The sequence below is a fragment of the Crinia signifera genome, chromosome 8, assembly GCF_055691185.1.
Source record: "Crinia signifera chromosome 8, ASM5569118v1, whole genome shotgun sequence".
NCBI lineage: Eukaryota > Metazoa > Chordata > Amphibia > Anura > Myobatrachidae > Crinia > Crinia signifera.
In genome coordinates this window covers 32,877,681-32,903,065 of record NC_139224.1, presented here as the reverse complement: position 1 = coordinate 32,903,065, position 25,385 = coordinate 32,877,681, and the positions used below count along the sequence as shown (strand labels likewise).

General features: G+C 43.2%; 1 protein-coding gene across 1 annotated transcript in view; it reads right to left on the bottom strand.

Annotated features, from left to right (window-relative positions):
• LOC146027215 (ficolin-2-like) overlaps positions 1 to 25,174 on the bottom strand; it is a 51,982-nt gene extending 26,808 nt beyond the window's left edge. Inside the window, exons 1-2 of the mRNA XM_083158171.1 lie at positions 25,069 to 25,174; positions 22,993 to 23,106 (exon numbers count right to left, since the gene is read on the bottom strand). Of these exons, the coding sequence (XP_083014297.1) occupies positions 22,993 to 23,106; positions 25,069 to 25,138 (184 nt within the window). The 5' untranslated portion in view covers positions 25,139 to 25,174. The remainder of the gene's footprint in view (positions 1 to 22,992; positions 23,107 to 25,068) is intronic.
• Between the last annotated feature and the right edge of the window lie 211 nt (positions 25,175 to 25,385).

Here is a 25,385-nt window from a genome sequence, read left to right as displayed (position 1 = left end):
GTATGGCCATGACCCGGGCTCGATTTGAGACGATCCTTAAATTTTTGCATTACAACGATAATGCACAGTGCCCACCCAGAGATGATCCCACCTTTGACCGGCTATTCAAAGTCAGGCCGGTCATTGATCATTTCAGTGCCAAATTTGAAGAGATGTACATCCCAGATAAATTCATTTGCATAGACGAGTCCCTTATACATTTTAAAGAAAGGGTTAAATTCCGCCAGTACCTTCCCAGTAAGAGGGCAAGGTATGGCATAAAAATGTATAAGCTGTGTGAAAGCACCTCAGGGTACACTCACAGGTTTAGGGTATATGAAGGGAAGGATTCAAGAATTGAACCGCCAGAATGCCCCCCCTCCCTCGTAGGTGTTAGTGGAAAAATTGTCTGGGATTTAGTGCACCCCTTCCTGGATAAAGGTTATCACCTCTATGTGGATAACTTTTACACTAGCATCCCCCTGTTTAAGGCCCTTGGTTCAAGAGGTACAGCAGCTTGCGGTACTGTGCGCAAGAACCAAAGAGGCCTCCCAAAAACGCACATTGCCCAAGTAATGAGAAGGGGTGAAAGCAGGGGAATATGCACCGAAAATATGTTGTTGGTCAAATATAAGGACAAGAGGGATGTCCTTATACTGACAACAATTCACGGAGACAGTACCACCTCCATCCCTGTACGAGGTACCAGTACCCACACCTCAAAACCTAATTGTATCCTGGATTACAATAGGTACATGGGCGGAGTGGATCTTTCAGATCAGGTACTGAAGCCGTACAGTGCCCTGCGGAAAACAAAAATCTGGTACAAGAAGCTAATAACAAAAAACAAACGTGTAGAAAAGTCCCAAGGCGCTATCAGTCCCTGCAGCCTCAATTCCAGATGTAGGACCACTTGGTGTCCTCACTTGTAGATGCTTCCGAAACCAATATAGAATCGATGGCGCTTGACTGGTATGTTCAAAATGTTTCTCAGATAGAAAGGAAACAGACAAAATATGTGTATAAATAACACAAAATACACAATGGTATCAAGGTAGGATAATTCCCCAGGAATGAACCGTACCGAAACTCACAATGAAGTGATGTGCTTAAAGTGTATAACGGTTTCTTTATTAAGGGTTCACCACTGTGATAAAGATGAGGCAGGTACCAAATAATGAGCAATCTGTTGTGCGTACCGTACTCACTGTTTAAACAGGAGTTTTCATGCATATCAAGGTATCTTTAAATGACACATCCCCCGATCACCAATTGCTGTGAAATGGTAACTGCGTACCGTACTCACTACAGATGTAGGTTTTCCACGTATATAAAGGTATCTTTCTGGGTGCAGTCCTTAATTGCAATCAGCTCTCCACAATAACCATATAGGAGATGGTGTACCACAAAGCAAAAAAGAGGACTGGTCTCAGTACCAAAAATTTATTTATAAAACTGCAAAAGTGGCCCAATGGCCATAAACCACAGCTGCAGCAATAAAAACAATAATAAGAACAACAAACTCACTTGTAATCCAACATGTTTCAGCGGTCCCAGCCGCCTTTTTCAAGGATATCAAGTGAGTGAAACTGACAGAGTTTAAATAGTGCTATGGAGGATCCATATCCGGTTTCCCTTAATTAGGGTAAACGGGACACATAGCCTGTGCTGCGATGCATTATAAGCAATGGGCTCCGTTAGTAATACTAGCGGGCATAAGTCGAGGTAAACTTGATGTAAAATATAATACTTACTGTGTTAATATACAGCATATACCCTCGCGCGTCCTTGTAGCATAACTTCCGGGACGTGGAACGCACGCCCGGAAGTAAAGTGACTGGTGCTTGACCCGCATATGTCTAATGCGGTCAGCATTCAGAGGAACGCACACCCGGAAACGGAGTGTTTAAATGTCCTTCCGCCAGATGAAACGCAAATGGCGGAAGGAAAACGTAAATAGCTATTCCAGGCGATACGGACCAAATTACTTATATGGACAAATAGTGCTTTAGCTAATGGCACTTAAAAAAATATATATAATTTGTTGGTCTATGTATATATGTGGACATACTGGCCAGTAATATATACAGTGCATCAAAAAAATGTGTCCCTCTACTAGGGGCAGGCTATATATGGTTCCTCCATTTACAAAAAATTAATGACAATACATCATGCATTAAAATACATAAATTGCAGTTAGACTTATAAGAACCATTTCAATTCAAACTCATGATTAAGGCCGTGGGGAGCCAGGGTGGACAAGTTAAAGATCCACCTCATCTCCGTTTGGGCCAAACGAATATCTCGGTTATTATGACGCCAATTGCATTTAACCACTTCTAACCCCCAAAAACCTGTAATGAATTTAGTAGAGCTATTATGTGTCTCTGCAAAATGAAGGGAGAAAGGGTGATCTTTAAACCCTCTCTTGATGTTCCGTATATGTTCGGCGAGGCGAACCTTTAAATTCCTCTTTGTTTTACCCACGTACAATTTTTCGCAGGAACAGCGAATGGCATAAACTACATAATTAGAATTGCAGGTGATGAACTGTTTGGGTTTGATATTGAAATGATTCAATTTAATCTCAGTGAATTTTCTAATGGCAGATGGATATGATCTACACATGGCACAATCGCCACAACGATGAAATCCATTGTTTCGTGTTAGCATTCCCCCTTTATCCATGAATGCGCTATTAACTAGCTTATCTTTCAAATTGGCAGCTCGTCTATAAATGAACTTGGGGGTTTGAGGTAGAATCTTCGTCAGAACAGGGTCTTCAAGAAGTAATTTCCAATTCTTCTTGAAGATATGTTCTATTGATCTATGATAAGCGTTATATTGTGTGTTAAACGCTATAGTATAACCTGTATTCCCTGAAATATTAGCAACTTTGTCTTTGAGTAAATCTTCTCTAGGGAGTGCCCTGGTCTCCTCCAAGGCACCTTCTAGTAGTTTGGTCCCATACCCTTTATTGACAAATTTGTCTTTCATTCTGTTAGCGCTGTTCTCAAAATTAGTAACCGTGGAGCAGTTGCGTTTTAGCCGCACAAATTGTCCTTTGGGGACATTCGAGATCCACCTCTTAAGATGGTTACTAGAGGGATTAATATATGAATTTGAATCAGATGGTTTGTGGTACACCGTTGTTTCGATTTTATTATCCTCAATGTAAATTCTTAAGTCAAGAAAATTCACCTCCATCTTGCTTATATTAAATGTGAGCTGGATATTGAAGCAGTTCTGGTTTAAATATTCACAGAATTTATTCAATTGTACCTCATCTCCCCTCCACACGAACAGTACGTCGTCAATATAGCGCCACCATTGGACCAGGTTCGCCTCCCAGCCGTGCCCATGCCATACCATCAGGTTCTCCCATCTGGCCATGAACATGTTGGCGTAGCTGGGGGCAAACCTGGTCCCCATGGCGGTGCCGACTTCCTGATTGTAAAAAGTACCATTGAAATTAAAATAGTTATTAACAAGGATGAACTCAATACCTTGTGTAAGTAAGTCCTGTAGATCAGGGGACATTTCTGTCTCTAAAAGGGATTGTTTGACTGCCTGTATCCCATCAGTATGCCTAATGATAGTATAAAGGGATGTGACGTCTGCAGTTATTAAAAAACATTCATCATCCCATTCTACCAACCGGATTTTATTCAACACATCTTTAGTGTCCTTAAGATGGGACCTATTGGTTAGCACTATAGGCTGTAAGTGATGGTCTATAAAATAAGATAAATTGGCAGTGATGCTATTTGTGCCCGCCACAATCGGGCGTCCCGGAGGGTTAGTTGCATTTTTGTGAATCTTGGGTAAGAGATAGAGTACTGGGACAGAGTACTCCTCTCTTACCAAGAATTCCTGGGGAATTATCCTACCTTGATACCATTGTGTATTTTGTGTTATTTATACACATATTTTGTCTGTTTCCTTTCTATCTGGTACAAGAAGCTGGCCGTGTATATCATCCAGATGGCACTGTATAACGCTTACGTGCTATTCCGTTCTACCGGCCAGAGGGGGACATTTATGCACTTTCAAGAGGAAGTCATAAAGGGCCTAATATTTGGGAACCAGCAGGCAGAGGGCCCCAGTACTTCTAGTACTGGCCCCCGTATTGTACCAGGGCAGCATTTTCCTGATGAAATCCCCTCCACTGGAAAAAAGGGCAGGACACAAAAAAGGTGCAAAGTTTGCTATAAAAAGGGAATAAGAAAGCAAACTATTTTCCAGTGTGACACTTGCCCCGACAAACCCGGCCTATGTATAAAGGAGTGTTTTAAAATATACCACACATCTATGGATTATTAGGTTCATAATTTCACCGTGCTTCGGGGGTCTTGCTAATGCGACATAGCACCCACCATTCATTCCACCAGAATCTGAGCCGCAAAATCCAAAAATCACTCCTTCCCTTCTGAGTCCTGCCATGCACCCAACTGGTATTTTTTGGTCACATGTGAGGCATTGCCGTACTCGGGAGAAATTGGGGCACAGATTTTGGGGTGCTTTTTCTCCTTCATACTTTCTGAAAATGAAAAATTTTGAGCCAGAACTGCATTTTTGTGTAAAAAATGTAATTTTTCATTTGCACAGCCCAGTTGTATCAAAATTGGTGAAACCCCTGGGGGTTTGAAATGTACACTATACCCCTAGATGAATTCACTGAGGGGTGTAGTTTGCAAAATGGGGTCACTTGTGGGGGGGTTCCACTGTATTGGTGCTTTGGGGGTCTTGCTAATGCGACATAGCACCCACCAACATTCCACCAGAATTTGTGCTGCAAAATCCAAATATCACTCCTTCCCTTCTGAGTCCTGCCACTTTTTGGTCACATGTGAGGCATTGCCGTACTCGGGAGAAATTGGGGCACAGATTTTGGGGTGCTTTTTCTCCTTCATACCTTCTGAAAATGAAAAATTTTGAGCCAGAACTGCATTTTTGTGTAAAAAATGTAATTTTTCATTTGCACAGCCCAGTTGTATCAAAATTGGTGAAACCCCTGGGGGTTTGAAATGTACACTATACCCCTAGATGAATTCACTGAGGGGTGTAGTTTGCAAAATGGGGTCACTTGTGGGGGGGTTCCACTGTATTGGTGCTTGGGGGGTCTTGCTAATGCGACATAGCACCCACCAACATTCCACCAGAATCTGAGCTGCAAAATCCAAAAATCACTCCTTCCCTTCTGAGTCCTGCCATGCACCCAAATGGTATTTTTTGGTCACATGTGAGGCATTGCCGTACTCGGGAGAAATTGGGGCACAGATTTTGGGGTGCTTTTTCTCCTTCATACCTTCTGAAAATGAAAAATTTTGAGCCAGAACTGCATTTTTGTGTAAAAAAATGTAATTTTTCATTTTCACTGCCCAGTTGTATCAAAATTGGTGAAACCCCTGGGGGTTTGAAATGTACACTATACCCCTAGATGAATTCCCTGAGGGGTGTAGTTTGCAAAATGGGGTCACTTGTGGGGGGGTTCCACTGTATTGGTGCTTGGGGGGTCTTGCTAATGCGACATAGCACCCACCAACATTCCACCAGAATCTGAGCTGCAAAATCCAAAAATCACTCCTTCCCTTCTGAGTCCTGCCATGCACCCAAATGGTATTTTTTGATCACATGTGAGGCATTGCCGTACTCGGGAGAAATTGGGGCACAGATTTTGGGGTGCTTTTTCTCCTTCATACCTTCTGAAAATGAAAAATTTTGAGCCAGAACTGCATTTTTGTGTAAAAAAATGTAATTTTTCATTTTCACTGCCCAGTTGTATCAAAATTGGTGAAACCCCTGGGGGTTTGAAATGTACACTATACCCCTAGATGAATTCCCTGAGGGGTGTAGTTTGCAAAATGGGGTCACTTGTGGGGGGGTTCCACTGTATTGGTGCTTGGGGGGTCTTGCTAATGCGACATAGCACCCACCAACATTCCACCAGAATCTGAGCTGCAAAATCCAAAAATCACTCCTTCCCTTCTGAGTCCTGCCATGCACCCAAATGGTATTTTTTGGTCACATGTGAGGCATTGCCGTACTCGGGAGAAATTGGGGCACAGATTTTGGGGTGCTTTTTCTCCTTCATACCTTCTGAAAATGAAAAATTTTGAGCCAGAACTGCATTTTTGTGTAAAAAAATGTAATTTTTCATTTTCACTGCCCAGTTGTATCAAAATTGGTGAAACCCCTGGGGGTTTGAAATGTACACTATACCCCTAGATGAATTCCCTGAGGGGTGTAGTTTGCAAAATGGGGTCACTTGTGGGGGGGTTCCACTGTATTGGTGCTTGGGGGGTCTTGCTAATGCGACATAGCACCCACCAACATTCCACCAGAATCTGAGCTGCAAAATCCAAAAATCACTCCTTCCCTTCTGAGTCCTGCCATGCACCCAAATGGTATTTTTTGGTCACATGTGAGGCATTGCCGTACTCGGGAGAAATTGGGGCACAGATTTTGGGGTGCTTTTTCTCCTTCATACCTTCTGAAAATGAAAAATTTTGAGCCAGAACTGCATTTTTGTGTAAAAAAATGTAATTTTTCATTTTCACTGCCCAGTTGTATCAAAATTGGTGAAACCCCTGGGGGTTTGAAATGTACACTATACCCCTAGATGAATTCCCTGAGGGGTGTAGTTTGCAAAATGGGGTCACTTGTGGGGGGGTTCCACTGTATTGGTGCTTGGGGGGTCTTGCTAATGCGACATAGCACCCACCAACATTCCACCAGAATCTGAGCTGCAAAATCCAAAAATCACTCCTTCCCTTCTGAGTCCTGCCATGCACCCAAATGGTATTTTTTGGTCACATGTGAGGCATTGCCGTACTCGGGAGAAATTGGGGCACAGATTTTGGGGTGCTTTTTCTCCTTCATACCTTCTGAAAATGAAAAATTTTGAGCCAGAACTGCATTTTTGTGTAAAAAATGTAATTTTTCATTTGCACAGCCCAGTTGTATCAAAATTGGTGAAACCCCTGGGGGTTTGAAATGTACACTATACCCCTAGATGAATTCACTGAGGGGTGTAGTTTGCAAAATGGGGTCACTTGTGGGGGGGTTCCACTGTATTGGTGCTTTGGGGGTCTTGCTAATGCGACATAGCACCCACCAACATTCCACCAGAATTTGTGCTGCAAAATCCAAATATCACTCCTTCCCTTCTGAGTCCTGCCACTTTTTGGTCACATGTGAGGCATTGCCGTACTCGGGAGAAATTGGGGCACAGATTTTGGGGTGCTTTTTCTCCTTCATACCTTCTGAAAATGAAAAATTTTGAGCCAGAACTGCATTTTTGTGTAAAAAATGTAATTTTTCATTTGCACAGCCCAGTTGTATCAAAATTGGTGAAACCCCTGGGGGTTTGAAATGTACACTATACCCCTAGATGAATTCACTGAGGGGTGTAGTTTGCAAAATGGGGTCACTTGTGGGGGGGTTCCACTGTATTGGTGCTTGGGGGGTCTTGCTAATGCGACATAGCACCCACCAACATTCCACCAGAATCTGAGCTGCAAAATCCAAAAATCACTCCTTCCCTTCTGAGTCCTGCCATGCACCCAAATGGTATTTTTTGGTCACATGTGAGGCATTGCCGTACTCGGGAGAAATTGGGGCACAGATTTTGGGGTGCTTTTTCTCCTTCATACCTTCTGAAAATGAAAAATTTTGAGCCAGAACTGCATTTTTGTGTAAAAAAATGTAATTTTTCATTTTCACTGCCCAGTTGTATCAAAATTGGTGAAACCCCTGGGGGTTTGAAATGTACACTATACCCCTAGATGAATTCCCTGAGGGGTGTAGTTTGCAAAATGGGGTCACTTGTGGGGGGGTTCCACTGTATTGGTGCTTGGGGGGTCTTGCTAATGCGACATAGCACCCACCAACATTCCACCAGAATCTGAGCTGCAAAATCCAAAAATCACTCCTTCCCTTCTGAGTCCTGCCATGCACCCAAATGGTATTTTTTGGTCACATGTGAGGCATTGCCGTACTCGGGAGAAATTGGGGCACAGATTTTGGGGTGCTTTTTCTCCTTCATACCTTCTGAAAATGAAAAATTTTGAGCCAGAACTGCATTTTTGTGTAAAAAAATGTAATTTTTCATTTTCACTGCCCAGTTGTATCAAAATTGGTGAAACCCCTGGGGGTTTGAAATGTACACTATACCCCTAGATGAATTCCCTGAGGGGTGTAGTTTGCAAAATGGGGTCACTTGTGGGGGGGTTCCACTGTATTGGTGCTTGGGGGGTCTTGCTAATGCGACATAGCACCCACCAACATTCCACCAGAATCTGAGCTGCAAAATCCAAAAATCACTCCTTCCCTTCTGAGTCCTGCCATGCACCCAAATGGTATTTTTTGGTCACATGTGAGGCATTGCCGTACTCGGGAGAAATTGGGGCACAGATTTTGGGGTGCTTTTTCTCCTTCATACCTTCTGAAAATGAAAAATTTTGAGCCAGAACTGCATTTTTGTGTAAAAAAATGTAATTTTTCATTTTCACTGCCCAGTTGTATCAAAATTGGTGAAACCCCTGGGGGTTTGAAATGTACACTATACCCCTAGATGAATTCCCTGAGGGGTGTAGTTTGCAAAATGGGGTCACTTGTGGGGGGGTTCCACTGTATTGGTGCTTGGGGGGTCTTGCTAATGCGACATAGCACCCACCAACATTCCACCAGAATCTGAGCTGCAAAATCCAAAAATCACTCCTTCCCTTCTGAGTCCTGCCATGCACCCAAATGGTATTTTTTGGTCACATGTGAGGCATTGCCGTACTCGGGAGAAATTGGGGCACAGATTTTGGGGTGCTTTTTCTCCTTCATACCTTCTGAAAATGAAAAATTTTGAGCCAGAACTGCATTTTTGTGTAAAAAAATTTAATTTTTCATTTTCACTGCCCAGTTGTATCAAAATTGGTGAAACCCCTGGGGGTTTGAAATGTACACTATACCCCTAGATGAATTCCCTGAGGGGTGTAGTTTGCAAAATGGGGTCACTTGTGGGGGGGTTCCACTGTATTGGTGCTTGGGGGGTCTTGCTAATGCGACATAGCACCCACCAACATTCCACCAGAATCTGAGCTGCAAAATCCAAAAATCACTCCTTCCCTTCTGAGTCCTGCCATGCACCCAAATGGTATTTTTTGATCACATGTGAGGCATTGCCGTACTCGGGAGAAATTGGGGCACAGATTTTGGGGTGCTTTTTCTCCTTCATACCTTCTGAAAATGAAAAATTTTGAGCCAGAACTGCATTTTTGTGTAAAAAAATGTAATTTTTCATTTTCACTGCCCAGTTGTATCAAAATTGGTGAAACCCCTGGGGGTTTGAAATGTACACTATACCCCTAGATGAATTCCCTGAGGGGTGTAGTTTGCAAAATGGGGTCACTTGTGGGGGGGTTCCACTGTATTGGTGCTTGGGGGGTCTTGCTAATGCGACATAGCACCCACCAACATTCCACCAGAATCTGAGCTGCAAAATCCAAAAATCACTCCTTCCCTTCTGAGTCCTGCCATGCACCCAAATGGTATTTTTTGGTCACATGTGAGGCATTGCCGTACTCGGGAGAAATTGGGGCACAGATTTTGGGGTGCTTTTTCTCCTTCATACCTTCTGAAAATGAAAAATTTTGAGCCAGAACTGCATTTTTGTGTAAAAAAATGTAATTTTTCATTTTCACTGCCCAGTTGTATCAAAATTGGTGAAACCCCTGGGGGTTTGAAATGTACACTATACCCCTAGATGAATTCCCTGAGGGGTGTAGTTTGCAAAATGGGGTCACTTGTGGGGGGGTTCCACTGTATTGGTGCTTGGGGGGTCTTGCTAATGCGACATAGCACCCACCAACATTCCACCAGAATCTGAGCTGCAAAATCCAAAAATCACTCCTTCCCTTCTGAGTCCTGCCATGCACCCAAATGGTATTTTTTGGTCACATGTGAGGCATTGCCGTACTCGGGAGAAATTGGGGCACAGATTTTGGGGTGCTTTTTCTCCTTCATACCTTCTGAAAATGAAAAATTTTGAGCCAGAACTGCATTTTTGTGTAAAAAATGTAATTTTTCATTTGCACAGCCCAGTTGTATCAAAATTGGTGAAACCCCTGGGGGTTTGAAATGTACACTATACCCCTAGATGAATTCACTGAGGGGTGTAGTTTGCAAAATGGGGTCACTTGTGGGGGGGTTCCACTGTATTGGTGCTTGGGGGGTCTTGCTAATGCGACATAGCACCCACCAACATTCCACCAGAATCTGAGCTGCAAAATCCAAAAATCACTCCTTCCCTTCTGAGTCCTGCCATGCACCCAAATGGTATTTTTTGGTCACATGTGAGGCATTGCCGTACTCGGGAGAAATTGGGGCACAGATTTTGGGGTGCTTTTTCTCCTTCATACCTTCTGAAAATGAAAAATTTTGAGCCAGAACTGCATTTTTGTGTAAAAAAATGTAATTTTTCATTTTCACTGCCCAGTTGTATCAAAATTGGTGAAACCCCTGGGGGTTTGAAATGTACACTATACCCCTAGATGAATTCCCTGAGGGGTGTAGTTTGCAAAATGGGGTCACTTGTGGGGGGGTTCCACTGTATTGGTGCTTGGGGGGTCTTGCTAATGCGACATAGCACCCACCAACATTCCACCAGAATCTGAGCTGCAAAATCCAAAAATCACTCCTTCCCTTCTGAGTCCTGCCATGCACCCAAATGGTATTTTTTGATCACATGTGAGGCATTGCCGTACTCGGGAGAAATTGGGGCACAGATTTTGGGGTGCTTTTTCTCCTTCATACCTTCTGAAAATGAAAAATTTTGAGCCAGAACTGCATTTTTGTGTAAAAAAATGTAATTTTTCATTTTCACTGCCCAGTTGTATCAAAATTGGTGAAACCCCTGGGGGTTTGAAATGTACACTATACCCCTAGATGAATTCCCTGAGGGGTGTAGTTTGCAAAATGGGGTCACTTGTGGGGGGGTTCCACTGTATTGGTGCTTGGGGGGTCTTGCTAATGCGACATAGCACCCACCAACATTCCACCAGAATCTGAGCTGCAAAATCCAAAAATCACTCCTTCCCTTCTGAGTCCTGCCATGCACCCAAATGGTATTTTTTGGTCACATGTGAGGCATTGCCGTACTCGGGAGAAATTGGGGCACAGATTTTGGGGTGCTTTTTCTCCTTCATACCTTCTGAAAATGAAAAATTTTGAGCCAGAACTGCATTTTTGTGTAAAAAAATGTAATTTTTCATTTTCACTGCCCAGTTGTATCAAAATTGGTGAAACCCCTGGGGGTTTGAAATGTACACTATACCCCTAGATGAATTCCCTGAGGGGTGTAGTTTGCAAAATGGGGTCACTTGTGGGGGGGTTCCACTGTATTGGTGCTTGGGGGGTCTTGCTAATGCGACATAGCACCCACCAACATTCCACCAGAATCTGAGCTGCAAAATCCAAAAATCACTCCTTCCCTTCTGAGTCCTGCCATGCACCCAAATGGTATTTTTTGGTCACATGTGAGGCATTGCCGTACTCGGGAGAAATTGGGGCACAGATTTTGGGGTGCTTTTTCTCCTTCATACCTTCTGAAAATGAAAAATTTTGAGCCAGAACTGCATTTTTGTGTAAAAAAATGTAATTTTTCATTTTCACTGCCCAGTTGTATCAAAATTGGTGAAACCCCTGGGGGTTTGAAATGTACACTATACCCCTAGATGAATTCCCTGAGGGGTGTAGTTTGCAAAATGGGGTCACTTGTGGGGGGGTTCCACTGTATTGGTGCTTGGGGGGTCTTGCTAATGCGACATAGCACCCACCAACATTCCACCAGAATCTGAGCTGCAAAATCCAAAAATCACTCCTTCCCTTCTGAGTCCTGCCATGCACCCAAATGGTATTTTTTGGTCACATGTGAGGCATTGCCGTACTCGGGAGAAATTGGGGCACAGATTTTGGGGTGCTTTTTCTCCTTCATACCTTCTGAAAATGAAAAATTTTGAGCCAGAACTGCATTTTTGTGTAAAAAAATTTAATTTTTCATTTTCACTGCCCAGTTGTATCAAAATTGGTGAAACCCCTGGGGGTTTGAAATGTACACTATACCCCTAGATGAATTCCCTGAGGGGTGTAGTTTGCAAAATGGGGTCACTTGTGGGGGGGTTCCACTGTATTGGTGCTTGGGGGGTCTTGCTAATGCGACATAGCACCCACCAACATTCCACCAGAATCTGAGCTGCAAAATCCAAAAATCACTCCTTCCCTTCTGAGTCCTGCCATGCACCCAAATGGTATTTTTTGATCACATGTGAGGCATTGCCGTACTCGGGAGAAATTGGGGCACAGATTTTGGGGTGCTTTTTCTCCTTCATACCTTCTGAAAATGAAAAATTTTGAGCCAGAACTGCATTTTTGTGTAAAAAAATGTAATTTTTCATTTTCACTGCCCAGTTGTATCAAAATTGGTGAAACCCCTGGGGGTTTGAAATGTACACTATACCCCTAGATGAATTCCCTGAGGGGTGTAGTTTGCAAAATGGGGTCACTTGTGGGGGGGTTCCACTGTATTGGTGCTTGGGGGGTCTTGCTAATGCGACATAGCACCCACCAACATTCCACCAGAATCTGAGCTGCAAAATCCAAAAATCACTCCTTCCCTTCTGAGTCCTGCCATGCACCCAAATGGTATTTTTTGGTCACATGTGAGGCATTGCCGTACTCGGGAGAAATTGGGGCACAGATTTTGGGGTGCTTTTTCTCCTTCATACCTTCTGAAAATGAAAAATTTTGAGCCAGAACTGCATTTTTGTGTAAAAAAATGTAATTTTTCATTTTCACTGCCCAGTTGTATCAAAATTGGTGAAACCCCTGGGGGTTTGAAATGTACACTATACCCCTAGATGAATTCCCTGAGGGGTGTAGTTTGCAAAATGGGGTCACTTGTGGGGGGGTTCCACTGTATTGGTGCTTGGGGGGTCTTGCTAATGCGACATAGCACCCACCAACATTCCACCAGAATCTGAGCTGCAAAATCCAAAAATCACTCCTTCCCTTCTGAGTCCTGCCATGCACCCAAATGGTATTTTTTGATCACATGTGAGGCATTGCCGTACTCGGGAGAAATTGGGGCACAGATTTTGGGGTGCTTTTTCTCCTTCATACCTTCTGAAAATGAAAAATTTTGAGCCAGAACTGCATTTTTGTGTAAAAAAATGTAATTTTTCATTTTCACTGCCCAGTTGTATCAAAATTGGTGAAACCCCTGGGGGTTTGAAATGTACACTATACCCCTAGATGAATTCCCTGAGGGGTGTAGTTTGCAAAATGGGGTCACTTGTGGGGGGGTTCCACTGTATTGGTGCTTGGGGGGTCTTGCTAATGCGACATAGCACCCACCAACATTCCACCAGAATCTGAGCTGCAAAATCCAAAAATCACTCCTTCCCTTCTGAGTCCTGCCATGCACCCAAATGGTATTTTTTGGTCACATGTGAGGCATTGCCGTACTCGGGAGAAATTGGGGCACAGATTTTGGGGTGCTTTTTCTCCTTCATACCTTCTGAAAATGAAAAATGTTGAGCCAGAACTGCATTTTTGTGTAAAAAAATGTAATTTTTCATTTTCACTGCCCAGTTGTATCAAAATTGGTGAAACCCCTGGGGGTTTGAAATGTACACTATACCCCTAGATGAATTCCCTGAGGGGTGTAGTTTGCAAAATGGGGTCACTTGTGGGGGGGTTCCACTGTATTGGTGCTTGGGGGGTCTTGCTAATGCGACATAGCACCCACCAACATTCCACCAGAATCTGAGCTGCAAAATCCAAAAATCACTCCTTCCCTTCTGAGTCCTGCCATGCACCCAAATGGTATTTTTTGGTCACATGTGAGGCATTGCCGTACTCGGGAGAAATTGGGGCACAGATTTTGGGGTGCTTTTTCTCCTTCATACCTTCTGAAAATGAAAAATTTTGAGCCAGAACTGCATTTTTGTGTAAAAAAATGTAATTTTTCATTTTCACTGCCCAGTTGTATCAAAATTGGTGAAACCCCTGGGGGTTTGAAATGTACACTATACCCCTAGATGAATTCCCTGAGGGGTGTAGTTTGCAAAATGGGGTCACTTGTGGGGGGGTTCCACTGTATTGGTGCTTGGGGGGTCTTGCTAATGCGACATAGCACCCACCAACATTCCACCAGAATCTGAGCTGCAAAGTCCAAAAATCACTCCTTCCCTTCTGAGTCCTGCCATGCACCCAAATGGTATTTTTTGGTCACATGTGAGGCATTGCCGTACTCGGGAGAAATTGGGGCACAGATTTTGGGGTGCTTTTTCTCCTTCATACCTTCTGAAAATGAAAAATTTTGAGCCAGAACTGCATTTTTGTGTAAAAAAATGTAATTTTTCATTTTCACTGCCCAGTTGTATCAAAATTGGTGAAACCCCTGGGGGTTTGAAATGTACACTATACCCCTAGATGAATTCCCTGAGGGGTGTAGTTTGCAAAATGGGGTCACTTGTGGGGGGGTTCCACTGTATTGGTGCTTGGGGGGTCTTGCTAATGCGACATAGCACCCACCAACATTCCACCAGAATCTGAGCTGCAAAATCCAAAAATCACTCCTTCCCTTCTGAGTCCTGCCATGCACCCAAATGGTATTTTTTGATCACATGTGAGGCATTGCCGTACTCGGGAGAAATTGGGGCACAGATTTTGGGGTGCTTTTTCTCCTTCATACCTTCTGAAAATGAAAAATTTTGAGCCAGAACTGCATTTTTGTGTAAAAAAATGTAATTTTTCATTTTCACTGCCCAGTTGTATCAAAATTGGTGAAACCCCTGGGGGTTTGAAATGTACACTATACCCCTAGATGAATTCCCTGAGGGGTGTAGTTTGCAAAATGGGGTCACTTGTGGGGGGGTTCCACTGTATTGGTGCTTGGGGGGTCTTGCTAATGCGACATAGCACCCACCAACATTCCACCAGAATCTGAGCTGCAAAATCCAAAAATCACTCCTTCCCTTCTGAGTCCTGCCATGCACCCAAATGGTATTTTTTGGTCACATGTGAGGCATTGCCGTACTCGGGAGAAATTGGGGCACAGATTTTGGGGTGCTTTTTCTCCTTCATACCTTCTGAAAATGAAAAATTTTGAGCCAGAACTGCATTTTTGTGTAAAAAAATGTAATTTTTCATTTTCACTGCCCAGTTGTATCAAAATTGGTGAAACCCCTGGGGGTTTGAAATGTACACTATACCCCTAGATGAATTCCCTGAGGGGTGTAGTTTGCAAAATGGGGTCACTTGTGGGGGGGTTCCACTGTATTGGTGCTTGGGGGGTCTTGCTAATGCGACATAGCACCCACCAACATTCCACCAGAATCTGAGCTGCAAAATCCAAAAATCACTCCTTCCCTTCTGAGTCCTGCCATGCACCCAAATGGTATTTTTTGGTCACATGTGAGGCATTGCCGTACTCGGGAGAAATTGGGGCACAGATTTTGGGGTGCTTTTTCTCCTTCATACCTTCTGAAAATGAAAAATTTTGAGCCAGAACTGCATTTTTGTGTAAAAAAATGTAATTTTTCATTTTCACTGCCCAGTTGTATCAAAATTGGTGAAACCCCTGGGGGTTTGAAATGTACACTATACCCCTAGATGAATTCCCTGAGGGGTGTAGTTTGCAAAATGGGGTCACTTGTGGGGGGGTTCCACTGTATTGGTGCTTGGGGGGTCTTGCTAATGCGACATAGCACCCACCAACATTCCACCAGAATCTGAGCTGCAAAATCCAAAAATCACTCCTTCCCTTCTGAGTCCTGCCATGCACCCAAATGGTATTTTTTGGTCACATGTGAGGCATTGCCGTACTCTGGAGAAATTGGGGCACAGATTTTGGGGTGCTTTTTCTCCTTCATACCTTCTGAAAATGAAAAATTTTGAGCCAGAACTGCATTTTTGTGTAAAAAAATGTAATTTTTCATTTTCACTGCCCAGTTGTATCAAAATTGGTGAAACCCCTGGGGGTTTGAAATGTACACTATACCCCTAGATGAATTCCCTGAGGGGTGTAGTTTGCAAAATGGGGTCACTTGTGGGGGGTTCCACTGTATTGGTGCTTGGGGGGTCTTGCTAATGCGACATAGCACCCACCAACATTCCACCAGAATCTGAGCTGCAAAATCCAAAAATCACTCCTTCCCTTCTGAGTCCTGCCATGCACCCAAATGGTATTTTTTGATCACATGTGAGGCATTGCCGTACTCGGGAGAAATTGGGGCACAGATTTTGGGGTGCTTTTTCTCCTTCATACCTTCTGAAAATGAAAAATTTTGAGCCAGAACTGCATTTTTGTGTAAAAAAATGTAATTTTTCATTTTCACTGCCCAGTTGTATCAAAATTGGTGAAACCCCTGGGGGTTTGAAATGTACACTATACCCCTAGATGAATTCCCTGAGGGGTGTAGTTTGCAAAATGGGGTCACTTGTGGGGGGGTTCCACTGTATTGGTGCTTGGGGGGTCTTGCTAATGCGACATAGCACCCACCAACATTCCACCAGAATCTGAGCTGCAAAATCCAAAAATCACTCCTTCCCTTCTGAGTCCTGCCATGCACCCAAATGGTATTTTTTGGTCACATGTGAGGCATTGCCGTACTCGGGAGAAATTGGGGCACAGATTTTGGGGTGCTTTTTCTCCTTCATACCTTCTGAAAATGAAAAATTTTGAGCCAGAACTGCATTTTTGTGTAAAAAAATGTAATTTTTCATTTTCACTGCCCAGTTGTATCAAAATTGGTGAAACCCCTGGGGGTTTGAAATGTACACTATACCCCTAGATGAATTCCCTGAGGGGTGTAGTTTGCAAAATGGGGTCACTTGTGGGGGGGTTCCACTGTATTGGTGCTTGGGGGGTCTTGCTAATGCGACATAGCACCCACCAACATTCCACCAGAATCTGAGCTGCAAAATCCAAAAATCACTCCTTCCCTTCTGAGTCCTGCCATGCACCCAAATGGTATTTTTTGGTCACATGTGAGGCATTGCCGTACTCGGGAGAAATTGGGGCACAGATTTTGGGGTGCTTTTTCTCCTTCATACCTTCTGAAAATGAAAAATTTTGAGCCAGAACTGCATTTTTGTGTAAAAAAATGTAATTTTTCATTTTCACTGCCCAGTTGTATCAAAATTGGTGAAACCCCTGGGGGTTTGAAATGTACACTATACCCCTAGATGAATTCCCTGAGGGGTGTAGTTTGCAAAATGGGGTCACTTGTGGGGGGGTTCCACTGTATTGGTGCTTGGGGGGTCTTGCTAATGCGACATAGCACCCACCAACATTCCACCAGAATCTGAGCTGCAAAATCCAAAAATCACTCCTTCCCTTCTGAGTCCTGCCATGCACCCAAATGGTATTTTTTGGTCACATGTGAGGCATTGCCGTACTCGGGAGAAATTGGGGCACAGATTTTGGGGTGCTTTTTCTCCTTCATACCTTCTGAAAATGAAAAATTTTGAGCCAGAACTGCATTTTTGTGTAAAAAAATGTAATTTTTCATTTTCACTGCCCAGTTGTATCAAAATTGGTGAAACCCCTGGGGGTTTGAAATGTACACTATACCCCTAGATGAATTCCCTGAGGGGTGTAGTTTGCAAAATGGGGTCACTTGTGGGGGGGTTCCACTGTATTGGTGCTTGGGGGGTCTTGCTAATGCGACATAGCACCCACCAACATTCCACCAGAATCTGAGCTGCAAAATCCAAAAATCACTCCTTCCCTTCTGAGTCCTGCCATGCACCCAAATGGTATTTTTTGGTCACATGTGAGGCATTGCCGTACTCTGGAGAAATTGGGGCACAGATTTTGGGGTGCTTTTTCTCCTTCATACCTTCTGAAAATGAAAAATTTTGAGCCAGAACTGCATTTTTGTGTAAAAAAATGTAATTTTTCATTTTCACTGCCCAGTTGTATCAAAATTGGTGAAACCCCTGGGGGTTTGAAATGTACACTATACCCCTAGATGAATTCCCTGAGGGGTGTAGTTTGCAAAATGGGGTCACTTGTGGGGGGGTTCCACTGTATTGGTGCTTGGGGGGTCTTGCTAATGCGACATAGCACCCACCAACATTCCACCAGAATCTGAGCTGCAAAATCCAAAAATCACTCCTTCCCTTCTGAGTCCTGCCATGCACCCAAATGGTATTTTTTGATCACATGTGAGGCATTGCCGTACTCGGGAGAAATTGGGGCACAGATTTTGGGGTGCTTTTTCTCCTTCATACCTTCTGAAAATGAAAAATTTTGAGCCAGAACTGCATTTTTGTGTAAAAAAATGTAATTTTTCATTTTCACTGCCCAGTTGTATCAAAATTGGTGAAACCCCTGGGGGTTTGAAATGTACACTATACCCCTAGATGAATTCCCTGAGGGGTGTAGTTTGCAAAATGGGGTCACTTGTGGGGGGGTTCCACTGTATTGGTGCTTGGGGGGTCTTGCTAATGCGACATAGCACCCACCAACATTCCACCAGAATCTGAGCTGCAAAATCCAAAAATCACTCCTTCCCTTCTGAGTCCTGCCATGCACCCAAATGGTATTTTTTGGTCACATGTGAGGCATTGCCGTACTCGGGAGAAATTGGGGCACAGATTTTGGGGTGCTTTTTCTCCTTCATACCTTCTGAAAATGAAAAATTTTGAGCCAGAACTGCATTTTTGTGTAAAAAAATGTAATTTTTCATTTTCACTGCCCAGTTGTATCAAAATTGGTGAAACCCCTGGGGGTTTGAAATGTACACTATACCCCTAGATGAATTCCCTGAGGGGTGTAGTTTGCAAAATGGGGTCACTTGTGGGGGGGTTCCACTGTATTGGTGCTTGGGGGGTCTTGCTAATGCGACATAGCACCCACCAACATTCCACCAGAATCTGAGCTGCAAAATCCAAAAATCACTCCTTCCCTTCTGAGTCCTGCCATGCACCCAAATGGTATTTTTTGGTCACATGTGAGGCATTGCCGTACTCGGGAGAAATTGGGGCACAGATTTTGGGGTGCTTTTTCTCCTTCATACCTTCTGAAAATGAAAAATTTTGAGCCAGAACTGCATTTTTGTGTAAAAAAATGTAATTTTTCATTTTCACTGCCCAGTTGTATCAAAATTGGTGAAACCCATGGGGGTTTGAAATGTACACTATACCCCTAGATGAATTCCCTGAGGGGTGTAGTTTGCAAAATGGGGTCACTTGTGGGGGGGTTCCACTGTATTGGTGCTTGGGGGGTCTTGCTAATGCGACATAGCACCCACCAACATTCCACCAGAATCTGAGCTGCAAAATCCAAAAATCACTCCTTCCCTTCTGAGTCCTGCCATGCACCCAAATGGTATTTTTTGGTCACATGTGAGGCATTGCCGTACTCGGGAGAAATTGGGGCACAGATTTTGGGGTGCTTTTTCTCCTTCATACCTTCTGAAAATGAAAAATTTTGAGCCAGAACTGCATTTTTGTGTAAAAAAATGTAATTTTTCATTTTCACTGCCCAGTTGTATCAAAATTGGTGAAACCCCTGGGGGTTTGAAATGTACACTATACCCCTAGATGAATTCCCTGAGGGGTGTAGTTTGCAAAATGGGGTCACTTGTGGGGGGGTTCCACTGTATTGGTGCTTGGGGGGTCTTGCTAATGCGACATAGCACCCACCAACATTCCACCAGAATCTGAGCTGCAAAATCCAAAAATCACTCCTTCCCTTCTGAGTCCTGCCATGCACCCAAATGGTATTTTTTGGTCACATGTGAGGCATTGCCGTACTCGGGAGAAATTGGGGCACAGATTTTGGGGTGCTTTTTCTCCTTCATACCTTCTGAAAATGAAAATTTTTGAGCCAGAACTGCATTTTTGTGTAAAAAATATAATTTTTCATTTGCACAGCCCAGTTGTATCAAAATTGGTGAAACCCCTGGGGGTTTGAAATGTACACTATACCCCTAGATGAATTCCCTGAGGGGTGTAGTTTGCAAAATGGGGTCACTTGTGGGGGGGTTCCACTGTATTGGTGCTTGGGGGGTCTTGCTAATGCGACATAGCACCCACCAACATTCCACCAGAATCTGAGCTGCAAAATCCAAAAATCACTCCTTCCCTTCTGAGTCCTGCCATGCACCCAAATGGTATTTTTTGGTCACATGTGAGGCATTGCCGTACTCGGGAGAAATTGGGGCACAGATTTTGGGGTGCTTTTTCTCCTTCATACCTTCTGAAAATGAAAAATTTTGAGCCAGAACTGCATTTTTGTGTAAAAAAATGTAATTTTTCATTTTCACTGCCCAGTTGTATCAAAATTGGTGAAACCCCTGGGGGTTTGAAATGTACACTATACCCCTAGATGAATTCCCTGAGGGGTGTAGTTTGCAAAATGGGGTCACTTGTGGGGGGGTTCCACTGTATTGGTGCTTGGGGGGTCTTGCTAATGCGACATAGCACCCACCAACATTCCACCAGAATCTGAGCTGCAAAATCCAAAAATCACTCCTTCCCTTCTGAGTCCTGCCATGCACCCAAATGGTATTTTTTGGTCACATGTGAGGCATTGCCGTACTCGGGAGAAATTGGGGCACAGATTTTGGGGTGCTTTGTCTCCTTCATTCCTTCTGAAAATGAAAAATTTTGAGCCAGAACTGCATTTTTGTGTAAAAAATGTAATTTTTCATTTGCACAGCCCAGTTGTATCAAAATTGGTGAAACCCCTTGGGGTTTGAAATGTACACTATACCCCTAGATGAATTCCCTGAGGGGTGTAGTTTGCAAAATGGGGTCACTTGTGGGGGGGTTCCACTGTATTGGTGCTTGGGGGGTCTTGCTAATGCGACATAGCACCCACCAACATTCCACCAGAATCTGAGCTGCAAAATCCAAAAATCACTCCTTCCCTTCTGAGTCCTGCCATGCACCCAAATGGTATTTTTTGGTCACATGTGAGGCATTGCCGTACTGGGGAGAAATTGGGGCACAGATTTTGGGGTGCTTTGTCTCCTTCATTCCTTGTGAAAATGAAAAATTTTGAGCCAGAACTGCATTTTTGTGTAAAAAATGTAATTTTTCATTTGCACAGCCCAGTTGTATCAAAATTGGTGAAACCCCTGGGGGTTTGAAATGTACACTATACCCCTAGATGAATTCCCTGAGGGGTGTAGTTTGCAAAATGGGGTCACTTGTGGGGGGGTTCCACTGTATTGGTGCTTGGGGGGTCTTGCTAATGCGACATAGCACCCACCAACATTCCACCAGAATCTGAGCTGCAAAATCCAAAAATCACTCCTTCCCTTCTGAGTCCTGCCATGCACCCAAATGGTATTTTTTGGTCACATGTGAGGCATTGCCGTACTCGGGAGAAATTGGGGCACAGATTTTGGGGTGCTTTTTCTCGTTCATACCTTCTGAAAATGAAAAATGTTGAGCCAGAACTGCATTTTTGTGTAAAAAATTTAATTTTTCATTTTCACTGCCCAGTTGTACCACAATTGGTGAAACCCCTGGGGGTTTGAAATGTACACTATACCCCTAGATGAATTCTCTGAGGGGTGTAGTTTGCAAAATGGGGTCACTTGTGGGGGGGTTCCTAACTTTTAGCATCTTATGGTGCCTAGAAACCTACATGGTGCCTAAAAAATAATCTCATAAAAAGGAGGCTCCAAAATCAAGTAGGTGCTCCTTCTATTATGAAGCCTGTGGTTTGGTCAACGTGCACACTAGGGCCACATATAGGATATTTATGAAAACAAAAGAATTGGGGGAATCAATTTTTAGTCACATTTCTCTAGTAAAATGTACTGTGTTCCTTAGAAAAATGTATTAAAATTGCAAATCTGCAAAAAAAAAAAATTTTTTAAATTTCACCTACACTTTGTTTTAATTCCTGTAAAACACCTAAAGGGTTAACAAACTTCCAAAATGCTGTTTTGAATACTGTGAGGGGTGCAGTTTTTGAAATGGCATCATTTATGGGGGTGTCTCACATACAAGTCCCTCAAAGTCACATCAGAACTGAACTGGTCCCTAAAAAAATCAGTGTTTGAAATTTTCTTGAAAAATTGAGAATTTGCTATTCATATTGTAAGCCTCCTAGTGTCCAAAAAAATTAAAAGGAAGTTGAAATAATGATGGAAACATAAAGTAGACATATGGTCTATGTTAGTTATTAACTATTTTGAGTGGTATGATTATTTGTCTCACAAGCAGAAAATTTAACATTTTGCAAATTGCTAAATTTTCCATTTTTTTACGACATTTTGGTATTTTTTACAAAAAAACACAGACTGTATCGACCCAAATTTACCACTAATTTGAAGTACAATGTGTCACGAAAAAAAAATCTCAAAATCACTGGGATAAGTAAAAGCAAAAAAAAGTTATCCCCACTTAAGTGATACATGTCAGATTTGAAAAAAAGGGCTCTGTCAGGAAGGCAAAAACTGGCTCTGTCAGGAAGGGGTTAAAGTTCTACAGTTGAGCAACAGCGCCCTCTGGTGACGGAAGCTTAGACTACGCTACTTCTTGATAGTAAATACCTCACCTCAGCAATGATAACAATTATTTGCAAGCTCAATGGAAGCTGGGATCTCAGCTGCCTTCTACCCATGCCATAGCATTTGTGACAGCCCAACATACAGCTGGCCCAATCAGGGCAGAAGTAAACCTTGCTGACATCAACTAGGGTCCGTGGTCTGCCAGCAATTTCCACAGTGAAAGCGCAGATGACTTTCTCCTGAATTGAGGGCCTGATTCTAGCGTGGGTGTAAAGCAAAACAGAGCAAGAAATTGGGTAAAGGTGCAGTGTGTGTGTGTGGGGGGGGGGGGGGGGGGGGGTTACCATAATTATACTAATATTAGTCTATGAGGTAGGTCAGTTTTCCCATGTCAGCATGTTCTGTATTACATATTCATCATTGCCTATCAAGTGCAGGAAGGGCTACTGTACGAAGCAAAGACAGTAATTCGACCACTTACCTTTCTCTCCAGATGGACCAGTTTCTCCTTTTTGCCCAGGAGATCCAGGCAGCCCAGGGCATCCTCGAAGAATGGCCAACTTATCGGATTCTCCAATCCCCACAAGCTTTACATCTGCAAACCAAGATGATAGAGAAGTGTAATGTACATAGGCAGACCGATAACAAGGACAGCCATTACTCACAGATCACCTCTCCGAAGATGACATCACTGTTATTTAATAAAAGTACTTACAGTAAGTATATACCAGTCATTATACTGTACATACCGATCCATGCAGCTCATCTGGTCATCCACAGTATAATGCAATATGGAGGATAAGCATTGCTGGATTATTGTGTATTATACATAGTTACATGGTAGTTTAGGTTGAAAAAGAATTTACGTTCATCAAGTTCAACCTTTGATTACCAGTTATATCCCTAAATGTTTTTATCCCATAAATAATTGTCTAACCTTGTAAATCATTGTCTAATCTTAATTAATTCTGGGGTGAATTTATGGATTTATCGGTACTATCTAGATGAATAAATATAATCCTTGAACCTTTTCCCAAGAGGCCATGCTGCTTTACGTGGCCAAAACATAAAACAGGCTTAAGGAAATCCACTGTCAGCATATTATATAATATATAATCCATCATTGCTTGGTAAAAGTCCCCGGGAATAATCCCAACGTGGATGCTGCTCGATAAGCATTGAAGTATGTGATTGATAAGTTTCTCACCCAGAGAATTCACTGACCAGGGGTTAAAGTGTAATCTGTAATAGTGAGTTGGAACATTTCTACCTCCTCCATGGCCCTGCACAGTACTTCTAACAGAAAAGCATAATACTTTACAGAGGGGTACCAAGAGCCCTACCACTGGCCCTGCCTCTGCCTAATTGGGGGAAGGGATGGGGGGTAATTAGGTGGCAAAGGGGAATGAGTTCCCCCACCTCTCCAGGACCACTTTAAGCCCTGCCACAGACAGAATTGTCTACCTTTGGGCCTAATTCAGGTTGGATCGCAAACTCCCTCTCTAATGGGCAAAACCATGTGCACTGCAGGTGGGGCTGATGTAAAATGTGCAGAGAGAGTTACATTTGGGTTGGGTGTGTTCAAACTGATATGTAAATTGCAGCGTTAAAATAAAGCAGCCAGTATTTACCCTGCACAGAAACAAAATAACTCACCCAAATGTAACTATCTCTGCACATTACATCTGACCCCCTCCTGCAGTGCACATGGTTTTGCCCATTATAGAAGGAGTTTGCTTTTGCAAACCAACCTGAATCACCCCCTTTATGTGAATGGTGTCTGCTTAGCAGAGGTCTGGGGGACCGGGAGGAGGACTGGATTTCCAAGACCCTCCCGGCCATTCCAGGAGGTTAGGCAACCCTGCCTTCAACTGTTGTGGAACTACCACAGTTTTGCTATTAGGGCATACTAACATTGTGTAGGGGTATGCTGGGAAGTGTAGTACCCCAAACGTTGGAGAGTCACATACACGCAGCACAATGCATAGATATATCTTTAGATATGTCGGGCATCAGCTGTGCGCTGTACAGCCGATGCCATATATCTGTAAACAATGCCATTCACAGATATATTGGTGGCACACACTGGCCGATGTTCCATCAATATTTTGGCTGTTCAATCGAACAATCGATATATCGGCCAGTGTGAAAGTATTTGGGTGAGTTATTTGTTTCTGTGCAGGGTAAATACTGACCCTTTTATTTTTACAATGCAATTTAGATTTCAGTTTGAACACACGCCACCCATCTATCTCTCTCTGGGCATGTTACATCTGCCCCATCTGCAGTGCACACGGTTTTGCCCATTAGAGAGAAAGTTTGCTCTTTAGGACTTTACTGAATAACACCCATTGTACAGAACCCCTAATATAACAATTGGTCATATAAGGTGACACCCCCCCCCTTCCCACACACACACACACATACACACACTCTGCATCATAGAATAAGGCAGAATCAACCCCCAGTCTTCAGAAACAAAATCAACAAAGAGTAAATTACAAATATCACTGTCAGACTTTATACTTATCTATATAATCTGTAACATACGAGTTACCTGGGCAGGTGTCATCAGCGTGATTGAGAGCAGTCACCAGGCAGAATACAGAGGCCACCAAGGTCCACATACTGCAGTATCTGCTAGGTTGTTCCCTTGTGTTCCTCACTGCCTGCTAGAATGTGGTTTAATCAGTGATTCCACATAATAAGAGACCATGTAGCTCCTCCCCATGTACCATACTAGCCTACTTTTGAAAAGTAGTTTCAGGGAGATTATAGATCACATTTTAAGGCACATATGGAAAAGGGGGCAGTTTTGGGGAATCTGGGAGCTGTAATTCAATTTGCAGGGCAGCAGGGGACCCGGGCTAAAAG